General features: G+C 45.6%; 5 protein-coding genes across 6 annotated transcripts; all 5 read left to right on the top strand.

The window, feature by feature from the left end:
* The first annotated feature begins 491 nt into the window (after nt 1-491).
* Nucleotides 492-3,586, top strand: atp6ap1la (ATPase H+ transporting accessory protein 1 like a). The gene is made up of 7 exons (XM_037251426.1): nt 492-711; nt 1,738-1,760; nt 1,972-2,099; nt 2,275-2,429; nt 2,661-2,711; nt 2,932-3,169; nt 3,239-3,586. Exons 1-7 carry the CDS (start codon nt 581-583, stop codon nt 3,494-3,496), a joined length of 984 nt encoding a protein of 327 aa, XP_037107321.1. The 5' UTR covers nt 492-580; the 3' UTR covers nt 3,497-3,586.
* A 282-nt stretch (nt 3,587-3,868) lies between these two features.
* On the top strand, nt 3,869-7,065 carry pde12 (phosphodiesterase 12). Its single transcript, XM_037251420.1, has 7 exons — nt 3,869-4,707; nt 4,947-5,377; nt 5,630-5,735; nt 5,927-6,071; nt 6,143-6,221; nt 6,312-6,434; nt 6,665-7,065. The coding sequence occupies exons 1-7, from the start codon at nt 4,124-4,126 to the stop codon at nt 7,006-7,008; spliced, it is 1,812 nt and encodes a 603-aa protein (XP_037107315.1). The 5' UTR covers nt 3,869-4,123; the 3' UTR covers nt 7,009-7,065.
* A 1,124-nt stretch (nt 7,066-8,189) lies between these two features.
* gmppb (GDP-mannose pyrophosphorylase B) lies at nt 8,190-12,438 on the top strand. The gene is made up of 10 exons (XM_037251844.1): nt 8,190-8,305; nt 9,012-9,238; nt 9,358-9,438; nt 9,866-9,914; nt 10,187-10,329; nt 10,457-10,615; nt 10,686-10,764; nt 11,830-11,957; nt 12,033-12,215; nt 12,307-12,438. Exons 2-10 carry the CDS (start codon nt 9,110-9,112, stop codon nt 12,436-12,438), a joined length of 1,083 nt encoding a protein of 360 aa, XP_037107739.1. The 5' UTR covers nt 8,190-8,305; nt 9,012-9,109.
* A 1,378-nt stretch (nt 12,439-13,816) lies between these two features.
* On the top strand, nt 13,817-19,059 carry lmcd1 (LIM and cysteine-rich domains 1). 2 transcript variants are annotated; one of them, XM_037251845.1, is made up of 7 exons: nt 13,817-14,183; nt 16,139-16,224; nt 16,345-16,600; nt 17,442-17,591; nt 17,739-17,933; nt 18,054-18,275; nt 18,490-19,059. In XM_037251845.1, the coding sequence occupies exons 1-7, from the start codon at nt 14,166-14,168 to the stop codon at nt 18,598-18,600; spliced, it is 1,038 nt and encodes a 345-aa protein (XP_037107740.1). In that variant the 5' UTR covers nt 13,817-14,165; the 3' UTR covers nt 18,601-19,059. The 2 variants fall into 2 exon arrangements, with proteins under 2 accessions (XP_037107740.1, XP_037107741.1); XM_037251846.1 differs by lacking the exon at nt 13,817-14,183 and having other exon boundaries at nt 16,153-16,258; nt 16,312-16,600.
* Nucleotides 19,060-20,178: 1,119 nt separating this feature from the next.
* Nucleotides 20,179-23,902, top strand: LOC119123250 (monoacylglycerol lipase abhd6-A-like). Its single transcript, XM_037252183.1, has 9 exons — nt 20,179-20,372; nt 21,292-21,417; nt 22,025-22,184; nt 22,243-22,356; nt 22,535-22,667; nt 22,838-22,995; nt 23,067-23,121; nt 23,199-23,299; nt 23,494-23,902. The coding sequence occupies exons 2-9, from the start codon at nt 21,299-21,301 to the stop codon at nt 23,674-23,676; spliced, it is 1,023 nt and encodes a 340-aa protein (XP_037108078.1). The 5' UTR covers nt 20,179-20,372; nt 21,292-21,298; the 3' UTR covers nt 23,677-23,902.
* Nucleotides 23,903-23,999: the final 97 nt, after the last annotated feature.

The raw sequence follows: 23,999 nt of genomic DNA, 5'->3' as shown, positions 1-23,999 counted from the left end.
AACTGTTAATGCAAGTTACATTTTTACCTTCAATTCTAAAACACAATCACGTCTTCTATATAGAAGTAACAATAATATTATAATATGTAATAGAATAAAAGTAATAATATTACTACTATAACTGTTTTAGTTTAATATAATGTACTCTATTTTATCTATGATAATCCCGTCGGGAGCAGCAGGCATTGCCCCTATTTTTCTTCTTTTTTGATTAGAAAGTTGCAAAATATTTCCATTTGTGAATTATAGTCATGTCATTTCAGTTTGCTGCAGTATATGTTTGTACCGCACACATTTATGGATCATTTACATTTCAGATGGATGACATAGCCTACAATTGTCTGGAAAATCAACAACTCCCAATTGCACGTATTTTTTAATTGAACTCCACTTCAAATGCAGCAAATGTCATAATTCTGAGATCCGATGCAAAGGAGATGCGGCTGTCCTGACATCTGCTTTCCGATTGGTTGCTTCCTCAGTCTGTCGGGCGGGGGGGTTAAAGTGGATTAGAAGTGTGTGTTGTAGGGAATGTGTGTGTGTGTCACAGTGCATTACAGCACATCGGCACGGCACAGCGATGGCTCCCAAATCTCCAGAATCCTCCCGCCACAGCATCCTCCTCCTCCTGCGCCTCGCTGTGCTCCTTTTGCAGCCGTCGTCGTCTTTGTCGTCGTCGTCGTCCTGCCGTGACCCACATCCAGCTGACAGGTAGGCGAGGACACACAACTCCTCCACCGACACTAATCTCATCTTTGAGCTTTGAGATAGCAATGAACGAGCGGCATTGTTCTTCTGCTATGTGCGTCTTAATATAGGATAGCTTGCAGCCGCCTTTTTTAAAAATGCAACGGCATCAGGTCAATGGTTACTTTCAAAATGCAGAAAAGATTATCCAGATTGTCATCAGGATATTTCAAACAACCCCAATACTCAAGATCCCAAATAATGTATTCAATATTTTATTTTTGTGATATAAACATACAAACATATGATTTAATCTTGACTACAAATGACATTTTTGTCAATTTATCTATGATGGTGCCAAAATTATTTTACAGCATATGTCAGAAGGTACAATTAATTATTATCAATTATTTAAGTTTCAACACATTTTCATTTGCTGGTCTGGCATGAGTTTTTTTTATGTCAAGTATTAGTTAAAGCACAACTATTTGAGTTAGTAGGGCATTTAGGTAATCTTCCAATACATTGGCAGTTCAAGGCAATATATTAAATTTGATTGCAGGAGCTCATTTTAACGTGCATTATCATGATTGTTTTGACCACAAAAATAGTTCATTCTTTGTTTTCACAATTGTCTGACAAACAAATGCTGACATTTTTGTTGACTGGCTGGCGTTCACCTTGCGGTGCTGTCAGCGAAGGATACAAAATCTGCTCTTGGCTCAGAGCCTCCTGCCCGTGTGTATTCATGTGTTGTAATGATTACATAATCCAAGCAATCCCCGCAATCCGCAGTGAATTGACCCATTACTCCATAGGAGTCAGATTTTTTTTTTTTTGTGAGGCTGGCGGGGGGGTTGAATTTGGATTTGCTTGTCCGGTAACGTGGTGCACAGTTAAAAAAACAGAGTTTCTGAAGATTTGAATAAGGCCCAACATTTTAGGAATCAATCAAGTCTCCAGGCTTAGCGAGCTCTTAAATCAATTTTATTTTGGGAAGGCAATCAATTGCTGAAAATGTGCTAAAAATGCTTTTACTTCTTGTTCCAGTGCTGCTGCAGTTCCAGTCCATGGTGAGTACTTTCAGTTAATAATAAAGATGTTGTTGTGTTTAAACTTTGCATTATGCTGCAGTGGCTTAAAACAAATCAGTACACATCAGTAATATTGAACAATCGAGTACATTACATTTGCATTTAAGCTTACTAAACCATTGTTGTTCCCGTTTTTTATTGAACATTTACGCATACGCAATACATTTTGATGAAGGCATTATTTGAGTAGGTGCAGATGGAATGGTGATAGTGGATGGACAGCTGAGGACAGAAGAGAGTTTGACACTACATGAGGTCACAAAAGGGAGGAAGTTACTGCAGACACCAGGAGCCGCACTTCCCTTCCCTCCCCTCAAGGTGGTGTACATCCACGTGCAATTTTATTTTAGCCATTTCAGTCCGCTTGCATCTGGGCCCATGGGGGAAAGAGTGAACCAAATTGGTTGTAAAGTTCATTAGCACCAATTACTGGCCTGGAGTGGAACAGTACCTTGAAGTACTGTAACACTTAGCTGTCCCTTGTGTCAATCAGGTGCTGTCCAACGGGAGGCCATGCATGATGTTCCAGGCCAGGAGGTTGTATCTGCGTTACAAAAGGCAGAAGCAAGTGGACCTGACCGAGCAAGCCTTCTCCCCGCAAAAGTCTGTGGACATCAGCCAGTCGGTGTGCCGCCAGGACAGAGCCACGTATGTGCTGCACCACCATCGCATTGTACAGTCCACACCATCTGCATTGATGTGCCAAGTTGGATGACACTACTCGCAAAAAGAAAGTTCAAGACTCATCAAAAACCCCAGCGTGTACAAGAAGTTCAATGTGAACTTGTTTTGAACTCGTATTTTCCCCCCCGCAATAAATGAAATACGAAAATTGAATGAGACGCTTGACCCCTTGACCTGTTTTTGTGTGCTCACCAGGCTAGTGATGAGGTTTGGAGATGTGGACGATTTGAGAGGCCTATCCATCAGGTGACAAATTATCTGTCAATATTGTAAAAATACATCAACTTTGTCTACTTTGCTATGTTTCTCATGCTTAGCTATATGCTTGCCAGACTTTAGAAAGTGAGAGCGCGCACGAGGTGCTCCAGAGCAGTTGCAATGTATTTTCAGGGTGGCTACTTAACTGCACGTCGCAACTGTACCGACGGGAAGCATATCACTGTGAGCACTTTCTTCTTCTTGCCAGGATGCAGCTCTCCAACACCTTCTACGAGGCTTCGGGCCAGTGGTGGTTTTCTTTGGACAGCGTCTCGGTTGTCTACAACACTTCGCAGGAGGCTGTGTTCAACGCCAGCGAGGTGTTCGCACCGTCCTCGTCCTCTTACCATTGCTCGCACGTTAGTAGCCTGGAACGCCACAGCGCGCTCCTAAGGCCCGGCAGCGACAACGCCCGCAGCTGGACGCTCACCTTCGCAGACTTCCAGGTACCCTTCCCACCAGCTGCCATTATTCTGGGTTGAATTGTATTTGAGGGTGAAAATGCCCCTTGTCAGATCCAGGCCTTCAACGTGACTTCAGGAAGGTTTTCCCCAGTGAGCGACTGCACCACCTTCCTGACACCCGCAATCCTGATGGGTCTGGTGACGTCGCTCATTCTGCTGCTGGTCCTGGCCTATGCGCTGCACCTGCTTGTCCACCTCAACCGCATCGAAAACGACCGTGAGCGCAAAGCACACGGTGACTTCCTCCGGAGCCCGGAACAAATGGAACACTGCTGTGCCGAAAATGTAGCGGATAAAGATGTTCCCTAGCGAAATACAAGCTTTTATAGTTTTATTATCTGATAGCAATCGATTTGTCCTTTTTAATAAATGTAATAAAGATATTTTTACCTACATTGAGGGAGCTTTCTTTTATTTCATTTTCTCCCGAGAAATATTTTTGAAACTTTTATAAAACAATGTTATAAAACATTCTGTTATGTTTCTTTTATGTAACAACTGGTTCAAAGATTTAAACTTTTTTTTTTTTTTTTTTTTAATGTTCATGCAATACTGTGGGGAAATTAGAACTTTCATTGCAAAATAGTTTTCTGTCCTTTGAGGCGTATTTGTGTACCTTTTCCTCCGACCACAAGAGGGCAACCTTTTTTATGGGTTGGTTACGTTCCAGAAGTACAAAAACACAGCTTCCATAACTAACATGACCGTCTGCAACTTATGTAGTACCTTCGTTCATATTAGTTGTAGTAGTCATTTTAGAAGTATACTTGATAACGAATATATCCAATTGAATTTTGTGTTAAATCGCTTAAAAACTAACCAAATCTGCACTTTCCTCAGCTGGTGACACTAGGAAGTAGACAGCCAGCATCTAGCGAGTTCCGGGGCATTGATGTCGCCTTTAGCCCGGCTTTGGAGTAACACGTCCGGGTCTTCATGTTTAACAAGCTCACCGTTGCCCTCCTTCCATTTTACCGTCGCCTCCTCTCCGTCTCATCGCCAGCGGCTTTGACCCGGGAGTTCCGCCACCTTAGCAGCATGGAGCCGGCCGCGGTGAGATGCGTGGCCGGGGAGCCCAAGCTGACCATCTCGTTCTGCCTGGACGGCAGCCAGAAGCACATGCAGCGGGAGCAGGACGAGCCACTGGGGAAGGTCCTGTCCCGCATAGCCTGCACCCTCGCAAAGAGCAAAACCAAGGCTAAGAAAGCGAAGAGGAACGCGAGGCAGGAGCGGCCTGCGGCAGCGGGGAACAACCCTGAGCCCACCGTGGTGAAACTCTTTGTGGACGATGGCGAGGTGCCGGAGACGGTGCTCAACGCGGAAGCGTGGCGGGACGGGGCCGTGCTGCAGCTCGGCGACGTCCGATACTTAGTACGCCGGAACGAGCCCATCTTCACCACCGCCGAGCTGCCGGTATCGCTGCTGGCCGGTTTCCCCGTGTGTCCCAAGCTGGAGGTAGAGTTCGGAGAACTGGACCTCTGCGACTTTACGTGGTACAAGGAGCAGAGCCCAAACTCCAGGTAGCATGGGGCAGACCAAACCATAAGACTACCCCCACTTTTTCAGTCTTATTTCAATGCAAAAAACACCGTCTTATATTCGGGCAAACACGGTAAATCTGCATTCGTTTAGTGAAGGATTTTTGCAGTCTTTGAAAGGAATGAAAAATTCAAATTGAGTATGATTAATGACACTTTCCATATTTTAGGTAAGCACTAGCCAAGAAAATTATTTGAGTTTGTGTTGGTTGCAATTGCAGTCCCAAAACCGGCGGGGAAGGCAGGGCTCAGGACGTGGCCTGGATCCAAGTGGGCCGCAGCAGAGTCTACGTCCCATCCAACCAGGACATCGGCTGCCAGCTCAAACTACTCTGCACGCCCAAAGATGGCCTCGGGCGTAACGGGCGACCCCTCGAGCTTCTCTCCGCCGACGGCGTGGAGGCAGGGCCGGGTGCGTGCACCTTCGACGGGCGCCACATGTACACGGCCAAGGAGACGGCGTGGCCATCGCTGCGCGTGGTGTCCTACAACATCCTGGCCGACGTCTACGCCCAGACGGAGCTGTCAAAGACGGTGCTGTACCCCTACTGCGCCCCCTATGCCCTGCAGCTGGATTACAGGCAGAACCTGATCAAGAAGGAGCTGACGGGCTACCGCGCCGACGTCATCTGTCTGCAGGAGGTGGACAAAGGTGACAAATGCAGACGAGATGTGCTTCATTATCTGTTCAGTTTTAGTCTTTTTTTAGGTCAGCGTTTATTTTCATGCACTTCCATCATTGTCACCACTTTTCAATTTAGTGTATACGTTTTTTTTTTTGTCATTTCACCTATTCCAGGTCAGTCTGGAATGTATTCTCGAGAGTAGAGTCATTCACTGTCCAGATGTTAGCCGACAGCCTGACACTTTTTTTTTGTGTCTTTCTCTCCCCCTCACATGCCAGGAGTGTTTTTGGACAGCCTGACTCCAGCTCTCGACGCCTTTGGTCTGGACGGCGTTTTTAAGGTTAAAGAGAGGCAACACGAAGGCTTGGCAACCTTCTACCGCAGGTTTGTTGTAGAAGACCAATTTTAAAGAGGGGGAACACAGTGCCGTTATGCTCAGAACCGCCTCTCAGCTGAAAGGTTCTAGGTTCACTTGTGCTTGCGCTGGTAGAAACATGCACGTTAGCTTTGTGTAAGATTCTAAATTGTCCGTCGTTGCCCCAAATGAGGACAAGCGCTCGTTTGTTCTCCTTTAGGACAAGATTTAAGTTGCTGAGTTGCCACGACATCACACTGAGCCAGGCGCTGACGTCGGACCCGGTCCACGCTGAGTTGCTGGAGAAGATCTCGGCCGACGAGGCCCTGCGAGACAAGATCGTAAAGCGCTCCACCGCCTTGCAGGTATTAAACTAGCGCCGCCACGACTTAGCGACACGCTCTGTAGGCACTCTAACGCTTTCTGGCCCCTGCAGGTCAGCATTCTGGAGGATCTCCACCGAGCAGGCAGGAAGATATGTGTGGCCAACACGCACCTGTACTGGCACCCGCAAGGTACGGTTGCTGACCAAAACAGCAGCCCATAACTGAAGCATGCAAACCGTTTCAGCCACCTCCTTTAACGATCGTCTTTTTCCTTTGAAGGCGGGAACGTCCGCTTGGTCCAGATGGCCGTGGCTTTGCGGCACCTGAGTCGCGTGATCGGCGAGGTGGCCCCAGAAGCTCCGTTGGTTTTCTGCGGTGACTTCAACTCTTCACAGAGCTCAGGTAACTCATTATCCAACACTTGGTGTGCATGCGTGTCAAGAGGTGGCTTTCAGTCTGCTAGCTTCATGCTAACACAAAATGCAAAACGCCTTAGATGCCTTCATGGAAATTAGCATGGATGTTGCGGTAATTAGAAAACCTTCTAACGGCTTTTACTATAACATGCAGCAACACACAATAGTCACGATAACTGTAGCTGAGTTCCGCCGGTTCTTCCTGTCCCGCCTCAGGGGTCCTCCAGCTGGTCACCGAGGCCTCGCTCCCCCGGCAGCACGCCGACTGGAGCAGCTCGGGTCCCCGGGAGGAGGATTCGCCGTCATCTTTGGTGGCAATGGACTTGTTCTCTCCGTTCCCTTCCCTTTTTAGCGCCTGCGGCCCACTGGCCTACACCAATTACGTGGGCGGCTTCCAAGGCTGCCTGGACTACATCTTCATCCAGCCGGAGTGCATGCGGGTGGAGCAGGTCATCCCCATGCCAGACCATCACCTGATCACCACCTACATGGCGCTGCCCAGCGTGGCCCACCCGTCAGACCACATCGCGCTGGTCTGCGACCTGCGTTGGGAGCCCTGAATACAACAGATTTAAAGCCCAAATATCATGGTAATAAATTCTACTGTTTTACTCATATAGTTGTGGTCTATATAAAGTGGAACAGCAATGGTTTTGTCTGAATTCCTCGTTTTGATACTTGTTCTGAGGTGCGGTCTCTTTAAATGCAAATGAGATACTTCACACCCCTCAGGCCGCAAGATGTGCACCTCCCTTTCCGGTCGCCATTTGTAGTTTTTTTTTAGCTGAGGTAGCGTTTCCATTTTTTTTTTTTTTTTTGCTTTATTTAAGCGAGGTAGCGTTTACTTGCGCCGCAAACGTTTTGATTGATTAAAAGATATCAACGACAGATGTGACATAATAGATAAAAAGTCATGGAAAATAGAAAAATCTGAACAGAGTAAAAAAAAAAAAGCCCCCCAAAACAATCATAACAGTATCTCTGCAGCACCTGAAGGGATATATTACACTCTTCTACACTCCTGGATACTCCCGATACTCAAGAAAATAATTTTAAAAGCAAAAAATGTCGATTTTCCATATGTGTCCTTTAAAATCATAATGATGAATATTAAATTTCATTTAAAATAAAGTGATTTTGATTGTGATTTTAATGTTAACTTGCTTTGCCAACCACCCGTTTGGTCTATTTTTGTCAATATGAAATCCTAACTTTAATGGGACAGTTTTCTTGAAGGAATAGCTTTAAGTCACGTGGTTACTCGCCACGCTGTTTTGATACCATTGGTCAAAAGGGCTGAAGAGGCGGGCCCAGAGCGTACATTGGATTTTGGAGTGGTGAAAATAATTACAATTCATGTTTAATATCTGTTAGTTTTGACAGTTACATTAAAGTCCACTGATTGACCAATATTATATATATATATATATATATATATATATATGTACGAGCAAAAAATGTACGATTCTTGCTATCCCAGATGACACCCCAAATCAATGAATCCAACCTGAAGCGCATTTGCCGGAATTTTAAAAATAATAGTAAGTGAATAAAAACAACCTTATTAATAGCTAAATAATATATCAGTATGTGGTTATTACTTTGATTGGAATTCATTTTATCCATCGTTCTTTTGCTTTCAGCCCGTAAATTGTATGAAGTGTTGAGTTTATGCAATGTTAGGCTTTTAGTTTGAAATTCAAAAAAAGGATCAGGTTGTTGTGATGTTAATGGCTTGACATCGGGTGGACAACCCGGAAGACAAACAAGGAGCTGGGATTTGAACGCATCTACGTGTCACTCTCGGAGTTCAAGCCTCTGTGAATGGCTCCATAAGTCTACCGTAGATCCGAAAATGTGAGTTTTCATACCTTCTAACACTAAATTACACTCACTCTAGCAGTAATAATACGAATATAATTACTCCGCCACAGCGAGAAGCATGTTAGTTAGCCACCGTAGCTAACATGAGCTCCCTTCAATCACTGAGCGGTTCTTTAAATGGACTCTACGAACAACTGGAGTCCAGATTTCATCTAGTTTATTTATAGTTACCTTGGGGAAACAAACACAATAAAGGGGTCGTTACCCTCTTATGTCACTTTTTCATTTAATAGTTGCTAATGATGGAGGTAATATAATTCCAGAGTCAAACTGCTGTCATTAGACATGACATTGTGCAAATTGTAATGCCCTGTCATAACAGTTTCTAATGAAGAGAAATGGCTGTATAAATAATAGCTGACTAAATAACACTAAGAAAAAGTAAAAGTGCTCACCCCACTCATTAAAACTCATTCACAAGAGGTTCAGTAAAACCATATATCTTTGACGTATATCCCCGTAGATGGCAGTGAATGATATAAGGAGGTGGAGAGGAATCTGAGTCATGCATTGCACTTTGCCTCTATTTGAACTGTCATGAAAGACTAAATGCAGATTAATCTGGCTGAACAATCTTGTAGGGTTTTTCAAAGGGACTTTAGTAAATGCATTTGTCCTACTTTCCTCACAATAAATTTCAGACGCTGTTCCATATACATACCTTTTCTTTTTTAAACAGAGAAAACCACAAGGAAGAAGAGAGGAGACTCCTGGGACAGACTGATTGTTGATGAGCCCCGGTTGCCACGCGAACGGTCACTGAAGACATCGGCGAGCATGAAGGCTTTGATCCTAGTGGGCGGCTACGGCACCCGCCTGCGACCGCTCACTTTAAGCGTGCCCAAGCCTCTGGTGGAGTTCTGCAACAAGCCCATCCTTATGCACCAGGTGGAGGCCTTGGTCAAGGTAGGATGCGATGGTGGCTTTATTTTGACAGCAGTATGTGTGTGTCATTGTGTTCACCCGTGCCTTTGTTTGCGTTAGTGTGTGCGGCAATCCCATGTTTGTTTTCCATGCGTGTCCAGGCCGGGGTGACGCATGTGGTCTTGGCGGTGAGCTACATGTCTGAGCTGCTGGAGCGAGAAATGAAGGTCCAGGAGCAGAGAGTAGGTGCAACACATTCTCACTACACACAAAAAGTTAGTGGTTTGAAGTTTAAAACAAAATAAAAGGATGGTCATGGGAAAATGCAGGAGAATGTCAGCTAAAGGCAAACAAATAAGGAACATAACCATTGTGGAGCGAGCACGCATCTGCTGGAGTCTACTGGATCGCTAATTATAAAATCAATATAGAATGTGAGAGACTGTTTAATTGTGTAGCTGCTGCTGTTTTGGTTAGCAATGGAAAACGTTCAGTCTCATTTCTGAAGCCAAAAATGTGACATGGTCTGGCCATGTACAACCTTTGAGTCTTCAGCCTTCTGGTGTATTTACTTTGAGCAAATACTGTCAGAGGTTGTTGATGTCCTCAATCTATGAAGGCATCCGTGGGATCTTTAGACCAATGTTTCTTTCTGCTTCTCCTTCTTAGCTTGGAATTCGAATCTCGCTCTCGCACGAGAAGGAGCCTCTTGGAACGGGTGAGTGTTGACACTGACGTGCGTCCTGAACATGTCAGTTTGGAAACTTTCCTTGATCGAAAATAGGGAATAATATTCATCTAGCCATCCACTGTCCGAACCGCATTGTTCATCCGCATTGCAATTGTTCCAAAATATTTAATACAGACAAAAAGAGGAGTGCAATTGAGCCTAGAGGAACTCCTCCGTACCTTAAGAGTTCACATGCAAAGTATTCCGACATCTGCTGACAATGTCTTTCTTCGTCAAATGTGCCACACCTTGGGAATTAGCTGGTCCTCTGGCACTGGCCCGCAAGCTGCTGGACGTGGACAACGAGCCCTTCTTCGTCCTCAACTCAGACGTCATCTGTGACTTCCCCTTCCAAGACATGCTGAAGTTTCACTGCGACCACGGCAAGGAGGGCACCATTGTGGTGAGAGGGCGTCATTTCCTAGATGTTCTTCAGTGCCGCATCCTCGTTCACCGACTGCGGCCCGCCGCTACGTCGCACGTTTTTGGATCGAACCAGAATTTGAGCTTTATCACCAAATTGTGTGAAGGTGACCCGCGTGGAGGAGCCGTCCAAGTACGGCGTGGTGGTGTTCGAGACGGAAAGCGGCAGGATCCATCGCTTTGTGGAGAAACCGCAGGTGTTTGTGTCCAACAAGATCAACGCCGGCATGTACATCTTCAATTCCAGCATGCTCGGCAGAATCCAGGTCAGGAAAAGCGTGCGTCCATCGTCCGTTTCTTGTCGCGTAAAGTTGACGACTTGCCTTCTGCGCGCAGTTGAGACCGACATCCATCGAGAAGGAGATTTTCCCCGTCATGGCCGAAGAGGGACAGCTCTATGCCATGGAGCTGCAGGGTAACTACAACCCAGCCTCGCCTTGCATCACAGAGAGTAGCGCATTGCAGTACAGGAAAAAAATCAAACACTGAAAAGTTGGATGTACATGAGTTAAGTTGAGCCGTGAAGATGAGTGTGCATTTGGCTCTCTTCTGAAAGTTCACTCAAAAGGCCAACGTATGCATTCACGATCTCTTTGGTCTCCTCAGCCCACGGCTCCACCAGACGTAAGTTTGTGTTTATTTAATCCCACCTCAAGCCTTTGACACCAAGCACTGGTACCACAAAATAAAATCAGAGGCTTGCACTAGATCAGAACCAGATGGACTTGGTGCTCAACCGGAGGCTTCTTGTTATCTGCTACTCGAGATCATCACTTCCCCTCTTCTAGTTTTAACTAGAACCTTCTGGTAGGTAGTTCTTCAGCCTTTGTCAAAGACCTACAGAATCCCTCTTCCCTGGAGTAAAAGAACCAGACTAGGCTCTGACGTCTGGCCCAGAATCAGAGACTTTTACCAGGGGTCAAGGACAGATTGTAGATTTACACACAGGCAAGGCTCCTGATAACACTCAGAGATCTGGACCTACATCAAATTGGAGTGAAATACCTGGACCATAGACTCGTACGTGGTGTGGAGTCAAAATCCTGGACCAGGTTCATAAACTGGAGCCTGTGCAGATGACCTAAGGTCAGAGTAAAAAATCTAGACTCGAGATTCCTGCACCAGAGTGAAAAACCTGCACCAGAATCAACGAGTCCAGTTGTGACTTGAGGCCGTGTTTGTTTTTACTCTTGTCAAGGTCTTTGACCTTGGCACAGGTCTTTAACTCAAGTTGGACTCAGGTCCAGGGCCATGACTGCTTTCAAACCATTTAGCCACAGATTATGTCCACATTTTTTAGCGCGACTCGTGTTCCTCACGCACGGCAAATAGCCACAATCCAAAATGAGATTTTGCCTCTCACGTAGGTCTTTAGTCCAAACCCCATCCCGAAGCACTGCCCGTCTCATTGCAGTTCTGAAAACTCATGTCTTGTCTCATTTGTTGCACGCTAACCCGTGTACATCGCCATTACGTGCAGGCTTCTGGATGGACATCGGACAGCCCAAAGACTTCCTGACCGGAATGTGCATGTACCTGCAGTCGCTACGGCAACACGCCCCTGAGAGACTGCGCAGCGGGCCTGGTTTCCTTGGCAATGTGCTGGTGGTGAGACTCTTATCGGTCATTGGCCTGAATCGAGTCATACGTGATCCTGACGGGACCGGACTTTCTACCCCGCAGGACCCGACGGCTCAGATCGGCAACAACTGTACAATTGGGCCCAACGTGACCATCGGTGCTGGCGTGGTGGTAGAGGATGGCGTGCGGGTCAAGCGCTGCACTGTGCTAAAAGGGGCCCGAGTCCGCTCGCACTCCTGGCTGGAGAGCTGCATTGTGGGCTGGAGCTCCTCAGTGGGCCAGTGGGCAAGTCCAGACTTTTTTTTTTTTCCCCTTTCCCCCATGAATAAATTTCCCTTGTTTACAGATTCTGCGCTCTCCGTCCTCTCCCCGTCAGGTCCGAATGGAGAATGTGACGGTTCTGGGCGAGGACGTGCTTGTCAATGACGAGCTCTACCTGAATGGTGCCAACGTGCTGCCACACAAGTCCATCAGCGAGTCAGTTCCAGAACCGCGTATCATCATGTAGAAGTCTACTGGACTGTCAAACTGGATCACAGAATCCAAAGTCCATCAAGAAAGAACAGTCTAACCTTCACCATTTTTTTTATGGACCTAAGCTCTGTTTGACTGCACCTTCAGTGATCGGCTGAGGCCCAATGTCATGTGACGAGGGTGGCAGGAAGGAGCTTTTAGTACTGTGCTTCATCTCTACGCACTGAGAAATGTTCAGATGGAGCACTAGAGGGCAGCAGAGTAACCGCTACGCTGGAACCTCAGAAGTCCAACTTGGTCACCTTGCATTTGTTCAACTTTCAAAGCAAATTTTTTTTCCCCGTAGGAAAATCATGGAAATGAAGGTAATCTATTACAGGGGAACGGTGGGCATTGTGAATGGAGCGGTTCTATTTTAGCAGACACGTGTGCAAAAAAAAAAAAAAAGTCAATCATTGTTGATAGTAAATGTGTCCAGTTGAACTGATGAAGGATCCCTGCTCATGTATACAAACTTTCTGTGGGGCCTGTTATAAAACAGCGACTTTCGGAGAGTGTTTAGGTCCCGACAATGACTGATTGTTTGACTTTGTGGATGTTGCACTTCTGCGGTTTCAAGGTAGTGTGGTTCTTAAAAAACAAATACAAGTAGGAGTTACTTGCTTCATGAATCGTGTCACCTGCTCGTCGAGTGCGTCACGAATCGCCTTCAGGAGTGAAGCACGCTTCATTCCTTATCCGTCATGCTAACGTTCAGTGGCAATTCAACAGGCTCCAGAATGAAGCCATTCTAAATGTGACCTAAAGATGGCGCTCGAGTTAAGGAAACACATTTTCTGTTGATTTCTTTTGAAACGTGTTCAACGTGATTTAAATTGTGTGGTTATTTTGGCAAATTTTCTCCACTCCCAGAAGAAATCTATTAGTGGAGGAAGCGAAAACTATTTTTGACGATTACTGTATATTAGTGAGATTTGATGAAGGTGATATGTGAGGCTCTTTGTGCCTTGATGAAATGGATGAATGAAATGGAATAGAAAAGTTTGTATTGATCACGTTCCTGTCCAATATTTCTGCAGTGTGTGTCCATGTGCATGGCCAAGTGTGCGTGCGTGCGGCGTTGGTGCAGTGTGTGGTCAACCACATCATTTTATCGCTCAGGCTTGTTCATGCTGAGCAAGCCATTCTGCGGTTCCCTAGTTTTCTTTTGGAATATGCTCTGCTATTTCTGCTTACTCTACATATTTTAGGCACACTGTTCATTGTCAAATGAAGGTTTTGCATGCAGGTGACCTCTCGAGGTCACAATGTTCAGGACACACACGACGATGAGTAAACACACGATGCATTCCTAATACCTCCACCAAGGAGGAGGAGAACTTTGTACCATTTTCATTGGTGAAGTGTTTTGATTCCCACCCAGGTTTCCCCTTAAATTGGCTTGCTGAGCGCCGGCCAACATTGTGTGGGGAGCAACGGTTTGGAAGGCCGGCGTGCATTGGGAGTTGCTAGGAAACGCATTCCTGCAGCGCCAGGCGGGCTGGAACACAGTCGGGAGGTGAGGAGACCTGCCCACTCGTATGTTTATTTGTTTTGCTTTGTTTTTGGTGCTGATGGTGGGCAGAGGAGAAGGAGGAGTGGAAAACAAACGGAGGGGGAAGCAAGAGTGACGGTGGGCGGGGTGGACAGGAAGCCGGCTTGACAAGCGAGGAATTCAAAGTTCCAGTCTGGGTCGGGAGACGAGACGAGACGGACGCTAGCATGGACACTGTGGCCAAGGTAGGAAAAAAATATTTTTGCCACAATTGGTGGTACATTTCCAAGACTGGGCAATGAGAGCAGTATGTGAAAACTGCACATGAATAGCACCGGCTTCCCAAAACGTGATTCTGCTATTTGGGGGGAAAAAGTCAGATAATTAAATCTTGCAAATCTATAATGACTTGTTATTGGTACCTCAAAACGTTTATCAAAACAGATGTGAAGGTGAACAACAACAAAAATAGTCAGCAGCATTGTGTTGAACCAAAAATCACCCCAGCATACTACTTTTTAAATCAGAGGTGCAAGAAAACGTTCTTAGATGACTTTTTTTGTGCAGAGTCTAAATCTGCATTTGATTTTTCTCCAGCACATCACATTTTACAACGCATTGTAAAATGTATACCGTGTATGCTTTTTTTTTTTTATAGGACAAACCTAAGCAAAAAATGTAAATATCTCAAACATTTGATGTGATGGATAAAATTAGATTTTTTTAAATCGGTATCAAGAATACATTTAGGGACACAAGGTTATATGATAAAAATTTCTGTGATCACTTGATGGATCAGTATCACCTGTTAGGGGCTTAGCCCCCCCCCCATCTGTCACTCCTCAACTCCCCTCTGTATCCAAGAGAGACACAACACACGCTCTGAGGTTTATTGTGAATACGCTGGATATGTAGCGATGACTAATTTAGCCTCCGCTGATCCAGATGTGCTTTTCATGTTGCCCGCTATTTGTATTGCTCCACAAATATGAAGCGACGCTTTCAATGGAACCCCGGACCTCCCCTCCCCTCACCTCACCTCACCTCACCTCACCTCACCTCACCTCACACCCTGCCAACAAGTGGCTGAACAAACTACAGCAGGCATCTCCAGGCTTGAGGAAACAAACACTTGCTTCACAAGGTGCAAGACCTTTTAAAGTCTTCCTTGCGGTGACTAGATTTGGACAAAGTCTCTCTGCTCTTTTTTGCACTTCCATCACTGCTGTGGACTGTATTGGGCATGCGACTCGGTGACCTTGAACTTCTTATCTCATTAGCATTTCCTGCTCGTTTCCGTCGCATAGTTGGCGTGTTTGGAATGACTTGGCCGAGCCAAACTCTTCTTATCGCGCTTCTAAATATAGACGCCGTCCCCTCGTTGCCTTTCTGATTCAGCTCGGATCCTCCTCAAACATTTTATTGAACCAAACATTTTTTGACATCAATTAATTTGTTTTCAGTCTTCAACGCATGTCGAATATGTGTTTTTCAAACATCAAAAGACAGTTTTAGCCTTCAATAAACAAATTTGAAAAACAATGTGCCCCTTGTTTCATGTCGGGGTCAGGTCACAGTGTCTTCTCTTGACAGAAATTTTCAGGATACACCTAAAGCGTTTGGCGCTTTTACATATTCCTACTCCTGAGGCAACATGACACTGGCCCTTAGCACTGACCCAAAGCCCGCCAGGCTCCCCTGGGATGAACATGAGTGCCAAGTTAGCGTCAGAATGAACGCCGTCACACTAATACCTATTGAGGCTGTCCAATGTCACAACATCAGCCAGGAGATTTCAGTCAAATAAAGTCCGGCTCGCTTTGGCTCGGCTCAGGTGGGCCGTTTGTGGCCCACGGCCCATTTTGTTTTTATTGGCCTGCAACAGTTAAAAATAAATGTCACTTCAAATTCGCACTGCTTGTTTCCACAGATATCACAGACCTTTCGGAGTCTTAAAACATTGCAAACCAACGTGTTATTTGAAAGTTAATTAAGAAGAAAACGTTTCAAGTCTGCCTAGCAACAGGTGACATCAGCCGTCAAGCAATTGCTTCCATCCAGCTCAGTCACAAGTTGCGCTGCTCTTTTCTTTAGCGACACAGATTAAATGTACTTATTGTCAACGTCCCGAAATGAGCACAAGTGCTTGATTGATTGATTGATTGATTGATTGATTTGTTATGTTTTCTTCACCCCTCAGATGTCAGTTGAGGCGAGTGCATCAAATGCAGCTGTGTGTCTCGTTTGTAAGGACGGCTGCTCTGGTTTGCAGCCACATTCTTGGAGGTGATGTTTTGTTCATACGCTGAACTTTTTTTTTGATACACCAAAACTGGCCAAAAATCCAAAAGCGAATCAGATTCACAACTGGCAAGAACGTCATCGAAGCTTTGTGGTCATTTTCAGAAAAGCGTGCGTGGCGTGCGTCTGCAGCACCGTGGACCACGCCCCCGGTAGCCATGCCGATGACGACCGGCGAATGGGACGCCTGCTGGTCGACTCACCCTGTGCCCACCTGACGGCCAAGGTGAAAGGGGGCGGCGGCCTTCGCCTGTACAAGAGGAACCGCATGATTGTCACCAATCCGGTGGTGTCACGCAAGGACCCCACGTTCAGCACCACCACCTATGATTGGGCGCCCTTCGGCCTCAACCAGAAGCTGGTGAGGAAACCGCAACGACTTTGCATTCTCTTAAATGTGTTTTTGAAAACATCAAGATCAATTTGGGTTTTAAACGTGCTTTTTTCTAAACTGAAGACAAGTTGCTTTTTTGTTTTACATAAACATCAACGACTATTCCAAGTGAACAAATCTCAGCTAGCGATGTAAGCCGGATGCAGTAACTCGGCAGCGATGCTTGAGTTGAGCAGTGGCACCTCCCTGTTGGCCTGTCTGCTTTCCATTAAAAAGCCTCACGTCTGTTTTGGGTTTCACAGCCCACCATTGCAAGGGTGAGCGTGACTGTCGGAGGGCAGGCTTTGCCTTTGGGGCGGTGGGGGTCCGGCATCATTGCGGCAGAGCATGTCGACTCAAATGTGTTACTCATTGAAGGAGAAGAAAACAAAAAAAGCATTCCAAGTGCAACTTTGGACTTTTGGGCCGTTAGTCACGACTGCGCTGCTGTCATCTGATAACCTCATAAAGGGAGTCTGACTGTGGGTGGATACACCAAACGGGGTTACGAAAAAGAGAGACTGCTTAGAATATCTTCATGCACTCTTAGCACGAATCTTGTGAAGCGAGTGTTTAGAATCTTTCATAGGTAAGTAAAATTGAAATAACACTGGATCAACAACAGATCCCTGTGGAACGCCAAGTTGCTGCAACCAAATGACTGCATCTGTCTTGCCTCACACCAATTCAGGGAAAAGAAGCATTAAGGTCACCTTCTCAAGGAAAGCAAGGTTGTGAAGTTGAGCACGTTTTTAATGTGAAAGGGGCTTCAAAAAGAAATGACCAGAATCTTATAAAAGGATGATGATCAGAGTTGCCCAATACACAGGCCAAGCAGTACATGGAGCTGATTCCGGAGTGCCAGCGTCCCATCTCCGGGACCGGGGGAGCAGTGCTACGTCGCAGGCAACTCCTCGGACAGCTCCCCGCCTACGACCAGGACCCCATGACATGTCAGAGCCTGGCCGGCGACGACGAGGTGAGCTGACCAACGCTTTTGCCCCTTCCCGGCCACCGATAAGTTACTCTACCCTGACTCGAACTAACCCGAACTCCAAACCATGACCACCGAACCCCATCCAAGCTAAACGTTCGGCTTGCAACTGATATCTCATAACTGTCGCAGGTGTCCGCCATGCTGCTTTTTGTGAAGCGCTACAAACTGGAGGCGCTGGGCGTGGGTGAGGTAGCGTTGCCCGGTGACAGCGAAGCCCTGAGGGAGGCGGCAAGTCAGAGGGAAGCCAATGAGCAAAACCATGGCGACCAGTCCAACCGCACCCCTGAACAGCCCAGCAATGGCCCAGAGAACAACACGCAATACGTAAGCTGTCCAAACCGTCCTCTCTTATCCTTTAGAGAGCTACTAAGAGTTGCCGTCGCTTAAGTGGAGTGGGAAAAAAATGGAGACATCAAAGCACTATTGTACTCTCTGTCTCGTCAGCGTTGCTCAAATTGCGGCGGCGACGTGGCGTCGGACAGCCCGGCGGTTTTTGCCGAGCGCGCCGGTTACGGCGCCGCCGCCATGTGGCATCCCGCCTGCTTCACGTGCGCCGAGTGCGGCCAGGGATTGGTGGACCTGGTCTACTTCTGGTCCGACGGGAGGCTGCTGTGCGGACGACATTACTGCCAGAGCATCAGGCCGCGCTGCTCTGGCTGCGATGAGGTGAGGGGGGAAGGCAGAGGTAGGACCGAGTCTGCTGCCCCAAGTCAAGCGACACTCAAGTTAAAGTTAAAAAAGAAACTCGTGTTTCAAGCTGCTCTCAAGTTACTCTGGCAAAAAAAAATAAAGTCAATCTTATGGAGTCGCAAGTAACTCATTTATTTTATTTTCATTACCTGTTATTAGCTCTTCATCACATTTCTTGTCATTGTTTCAGCTGATCTTTGGCGAGTCTTTCCACTTGGCACAAGATGGCAGCGCGTGGCATCATCATCACTACTGCTGCTGGAGATGTGGACAAAGCCTGGACACCCCCTGCCACCACTGACGCACGCACGCACGCAAAGGACAGGTTAGGACAGTGGTACCTTGATTTCCACTTACCCTCTTTTGAGGGGAAATCAGAGAGGCTGAACTGGAATATCGGTCAGTCAAGGTATAACTGTCCACACTTCATGCATGTTGCTTAGTACGAGTGGTGTCTTTCAAGTTTCCAAGCGCTTAACAAGACTTTTATTGTGGAGTGGACGCGCTTGGCTGATTTATCGGCTCGTAAATTGCAGACAGAGTGACGTGATCCAGATGTGAGCGCTCGCCTTTGGAGATGTTTAAATGAGCTCATATTTGACATTCAAGCTTGCCAGACAGGACAGTCTCTGACAAGTGAATCGCACGGGGACAATCGCAAAGTGGCTCGTTGTGGCTCGCAGACGTGGCATCTGTAAAGCTGATGATTGCAAAGTCGACTCAAGAGTTAAAGCATTTGATTTTCATGTTATTTTGTAAATTGATGTTTAACTTATTTTCCAATTCCATTTTAATCAATGCATTGAAATGCAAATATCAATGCAAACTATTGCAAGAAAATGAAATGTGTCGAAAAACCAAGCCAAAAATATGCGTTGTTTAAATTAACAAAAATATATAGTATATAATGTAATGCATAAATACAAAGGCTTTACCTCTAACATGGGCCTGCTTTTTCTGTAGTTGAATTGACAAACACACCAGCCACGATCTGAGAAAATTGGTTTATTGGCTCCAAATTCCATATCGCAAAAGTGCTCTTTTCCTGTTTGGCTGTTTTCATGACAATAAAACGCTTGAAATGTTTCTTGTGCTCATGATTGGACCCAAATGTTGTCAAGTAATCTCAAAGAATCTATTTTCAAGGGAGGGATTGTGCGTTCAAAATATGGACAGAGGTGAGGAACTCGATGTGTTTAAGAACAATCATTGAAGAAAAAAAATGTCAGGATGACGTACTGCCGGCAGTAATGTCAGCTTTTCACCGCGTTCCTTAGCAGGTACGTCACCAGCCAAAGAAAGCACTATTTATGGATATTTTTAGATCCTAAATGAGACGTTTACGTGCATTTTCACGCACAGGAATCCGGGAAAGTTCACTGAGGTCACTTGACTTGTGGTGTCTTGAACCGACTGAATTATGCATTCAAGACTAATGTTGAGGTGTTGGCGCCCTCGTGTGGGGGATGCCGTTTATGCCACATTACGACACACTTACATCCCCTCCTTTTTTTCCCCCTACATTGTCACTGAACGCAACGCGCCTTGTTTGTTATTCTCGCTAAAGAACAAGTGTTGATTCAAATTCGTTACCAATTTTCTGTTAGTGAACGGTGGTTGCTGTTTGCTGAAGTTGCTGCACAACATGTCCAACAGTCCTTGAACGCAGCTCAGCGTGCCTATTTATGTCAAATGAAAGATTGGTCCATCCATCTATCCCCCCCCCGCCTCTCACAAGTTCCGTTGTTAACGAACCCAGCATGGCATGCCAGTTAAACTACGTCTCCCATATTTCGTGGAGTCAGTGGACAGTTTCCAATATTTCCGGTAGCTCATGAACGCAGTGCGGTCTGTCAATATTTCCAGTCCTTTCTCTTTAAATGTCGCCGTTTCCCGCGGTTCTGAACGCAACTCGGCTTTACTTGCCCTTTAAGTGTGGATGAAGGCGATTGAGTAATTTGATGAAAGAGGAAGATAAAGCTGAGGAAGAGGAGGAGCTATAGCGAACCGAATGGAGGAGATTTCCATTCCAGTGTCTATTTACCGGTGACTCGTCGAAGCGGACTCGGCCAGGTAAGCGCCGTCCGTAACCTTGACGTGTTATTTACATTTGAACATGGTGATCGGCGGAAGAGGAAAAAAAACAGTTGGCAAATATTTGGCGGTTGTTTACTTTAAGAAGTGACTGGAAGCATATTCCGTATTTTTAATATATTTTATTGACTGCATCGAAAATCTAAAACAATTTCTTCATATAACTAATCAGTGACTAATTTTCATATTTGAGAACAGTTGACACCGTTTCAAGTACCTGATAACGTAGGCATGTCATAGCACCTTTGCCCTAGTAACTAACGTGTACTTCACGCACATGACCGAACTGAAAAACAATAAACTAATGGAAAACAAATTTGCAAAATACAAAATTAGCCAAGGGTTTTTTTTTTTTTTTTTTTTTTTTTACAGAATGCTTCAAAATACAACCAAACTGAAAAGAGCATTGTCGCTGTGTTTTTCACATGTCAATATTGGATCCATTTTCAGGCGTTACGAATGTTGGTGAACTAACTGGTGTTATAGTTATATCAAGTCAGGCCCTAAACGAACATTTTCAGTTGTATTTTAAAGTGTCACATTCGTACATAGACAGAGCATGTTGAATTGCAAAGCTTTAGAATTTTATTGAAACATGTGCAGTGGCAATAGGCAACGTTTCAACTTCTCAAGTCAAAAAACATGTGCAGTGGCAATAGGCAACGTTTCAACAAGTCACAAAAAACGTTTCTCAAAAAAATCTATTTGTCTGCATTTTTGTCCCAAAGGTACATCTGTAAGACTGTCTCACTCAGCTTGTCTGTAAAATTCAAATTTCAAAACCACTCTAAAGACCAACAATCTACAGTGTAGATGCTTTGGATTTGAGATGTGCACAATACCAGGATTCAAGAGAAACCAATGTTTTACAATATGAACTTGTTCATTATGTTTACAGCGCAGCAATGGAGGCGAGCGTCACCGTGACGATGGCGCTCATCGGGTTAGGGTTAGCGTTTCCCGTTTTGACTTTCTGTGTGACCTCGTGGCTCTGGCCCGCTACGATCATCCAGGCCTACAACTGGTGAGCATGTGAATACTTTAAAAGTTACTTAAATTTCATTTTGAGCGGAAAATGTGCAATTAATTGCAAATTATTTGTGACATTTTCTCATATTCCACGCTGTCATGACAAAGGCTCTTATCTGAAAGGGAGCCATAGAGTCCCCTGAACTTTGCCCCCCCCCCCCCTCCATGCACACACACAAACACAGTGTGTGTTTAACTAATCACTGTCACGCCTGGTGGGATGAATTAATTTCAGATTCAAAACCACAGAGAAAGACCAAGTCATGTTAGGGTACTTATACGATGGAAAGTGGACAAGTTGAAAACCACAGAGAATGCCCAAGTAATATTAGGGCACTAATACAACGGAAACTGAACAGTTCTGCTTGTCTTGGAAGACATTTTGCCTCTCAACAAACAAAGAAACTTGTAGTAATTATTTCAAAGATTACATTTTACACGATTATTGTAAAGTAACTACAGTGTATTCTTAAGTACAATTTTACCTGCCTACTTGACCTACCTGTTGGTTTGTCGTCGACAGTACTACGGGTAAATGTCAGCCATGAATAGAATTCTAACTTGGGATTGCTCTATTTGACTATCTGTCCCGTCTCCTGCAGGTTCATGCGTTACAAACTAGGCCTGGTGGTTCGCTACTCGTACAGCGGGAACTACCGCTTCTGCTATTTCAGCCGCGGGACGCCAGGAGGCGCCACACCTTCCTTGCTACTCCTGCACGGCTTCTCGGCTTCCAAAGACATGTGGTTGCCCTTTGCCAAGGTGACATTACCCCCTGTGTTTTTTTACGTTTACTTAATGCGTTTGCTTTCCTGACAAGTACATCCCCAGCGAGCAGCACATGCTATGCGTGGACATGCCGGGACATGAGGGGACCAGCCGTACCGGGTCTGAGGACTACAGCATTCAGGGCCAGGTTGCCCGAATCCATCAGGTGCGTGCGAGTGTGTGAGAGTGTTTGTCTTGTACACGTGGGAAAAGTAATCATATTCTACTTGAGGTACTGATACTGGTGTAGTCACAGTAAAATAGACCAGAATCTACAAAGGGGTGAGGGGCACTGAGCAAATGCAAAGTCTGAACATATAAATGATGTCTTTCTCTGTGTTCAGTTTGTGAAGAGCGTTGGTCTGGACAAAAGACCATTTCACTTGGTGGGCACATCCATGGGAGGCAACGTAGCGGGCGTATACGCCGCCACCTACCCAGCGGACCTGTCCGGTGTGACCTTGATGTGCCCCTCAGGTAAACTGGCCACCAGGCACATTGCTGAAACCTCAGCCTCTTTCACGCTGAGCTGTAGATAATTGGGTCTGGTTAGCTAGGCTCATTTTACACGCTCGGAAGTGTGTGTAAGGCAATGGCGGGAACGTGCGAGATCTGTTTGAGGGTGATGAAGGTTGTTCCTTGTCCAGGTTTGGTGTATCCCACTGAGTCCGAGTTTGTCACTCATCTGAAGGAGCTGGAGAAAAACCCCGAGGGGTCTTCTATTCCTCTGATTCCGTCCTGTCTGCAAGAGCTGGAGGACATGTTTCGCCTCTGTTGTCATAAGCCTCTCAAGATGCCGCGACAGGTAAAGAACTTCAAACATGGCTGCATGCTACCAAACATGCGTGCTGACCTCGGATGCATTTCTGCTGACAGGTGCTGCGCGGCTTACTGGACAACAGGATCCGCCACAACCACTTTTACAGAGAACGTGCGTCAGCGTTTGTGGCTGCTCCATTGCTAAATGCCTTTTTTTGTCTTGATAGGCCTGCTTGTGTGTCTTTAAAGTGTTCATGGAGCTGGTTGCAGAAAAGTCTCGCCACTCTCTTCAAGAAAATCTACATTTAATTACGTCACCGCTGCAAGTACTTTGGGGCAAGCAAGACCAGGTAATATACACATTCCATAAAGATCGCAAATCAGGGAAAACACTTCGAGCAACTATCGCACCTTCTGATCTTATGCAAGAACGACATCTTCAGTGACAATTAGCAGTCCAGTAGGTTCTGCTACATTGCCGCTTCAGAATGTTGTCGCACTTTTTTGTAGGTTTTTGTGTGGGACATGTGAGGTGTTGTTGCAGGTTCTAGATATGTCCGGGGCATCTGCAGTGCAGGCGGTGGTTCCCCACAGCCAGCTGTTTTTGTTGGACAACTGCGGCCACACCATAGCGTTGGAGAGGCCCAGGCAGGCGGCGCGGCTTGTCATGGACTTCCTGTCTGCACAGGAAGTGGACAACAAGGATGTGAAGAAAAAAGTTTCCTGAAATGGAGATTGACTTACTGTAGTATAGAAATTATATGATGACTATATAATATAGGATTATTATGAAATATTTATTTACATTCGTGATACTGTACCAATGTGCTGTATAAGAAATATCCATTGTTTTAATTTTTGACGATTTTAATGCATTTCTTACTTAGTTTGTTGCAGATTTTGTTTTTAGAATGCAGACTTTTAAACCTCAACAAAGAACTTTGAATGATCAAGTTATATGTCACTTTACTGTGTATTTTTTATGCAGCTATTTATGTATTTCAAAGAAATTTCCAACAGTAATTTCATGTGTTTATAATTGCTTAAAAG

Source organism: Syngnathus acus, chromosome 5, assembly GCF_901709675.1.
Source record: "Syngnathus acus chromosome 5, fSynAcu1.2, whole genome shotgun sequence".
Lineage (NCBI taxonomy): Eukaryota > Metazoa > Chordata > Actinopteri > Syngnathiformes > Syngnathidae > Syngnathus > Syngnathus acus.
The sequence above is the reverse complement of the archived record's forward strand: the minus strand, read 5'-3'. Positions and strand labels throughout refer to the sequence as shown.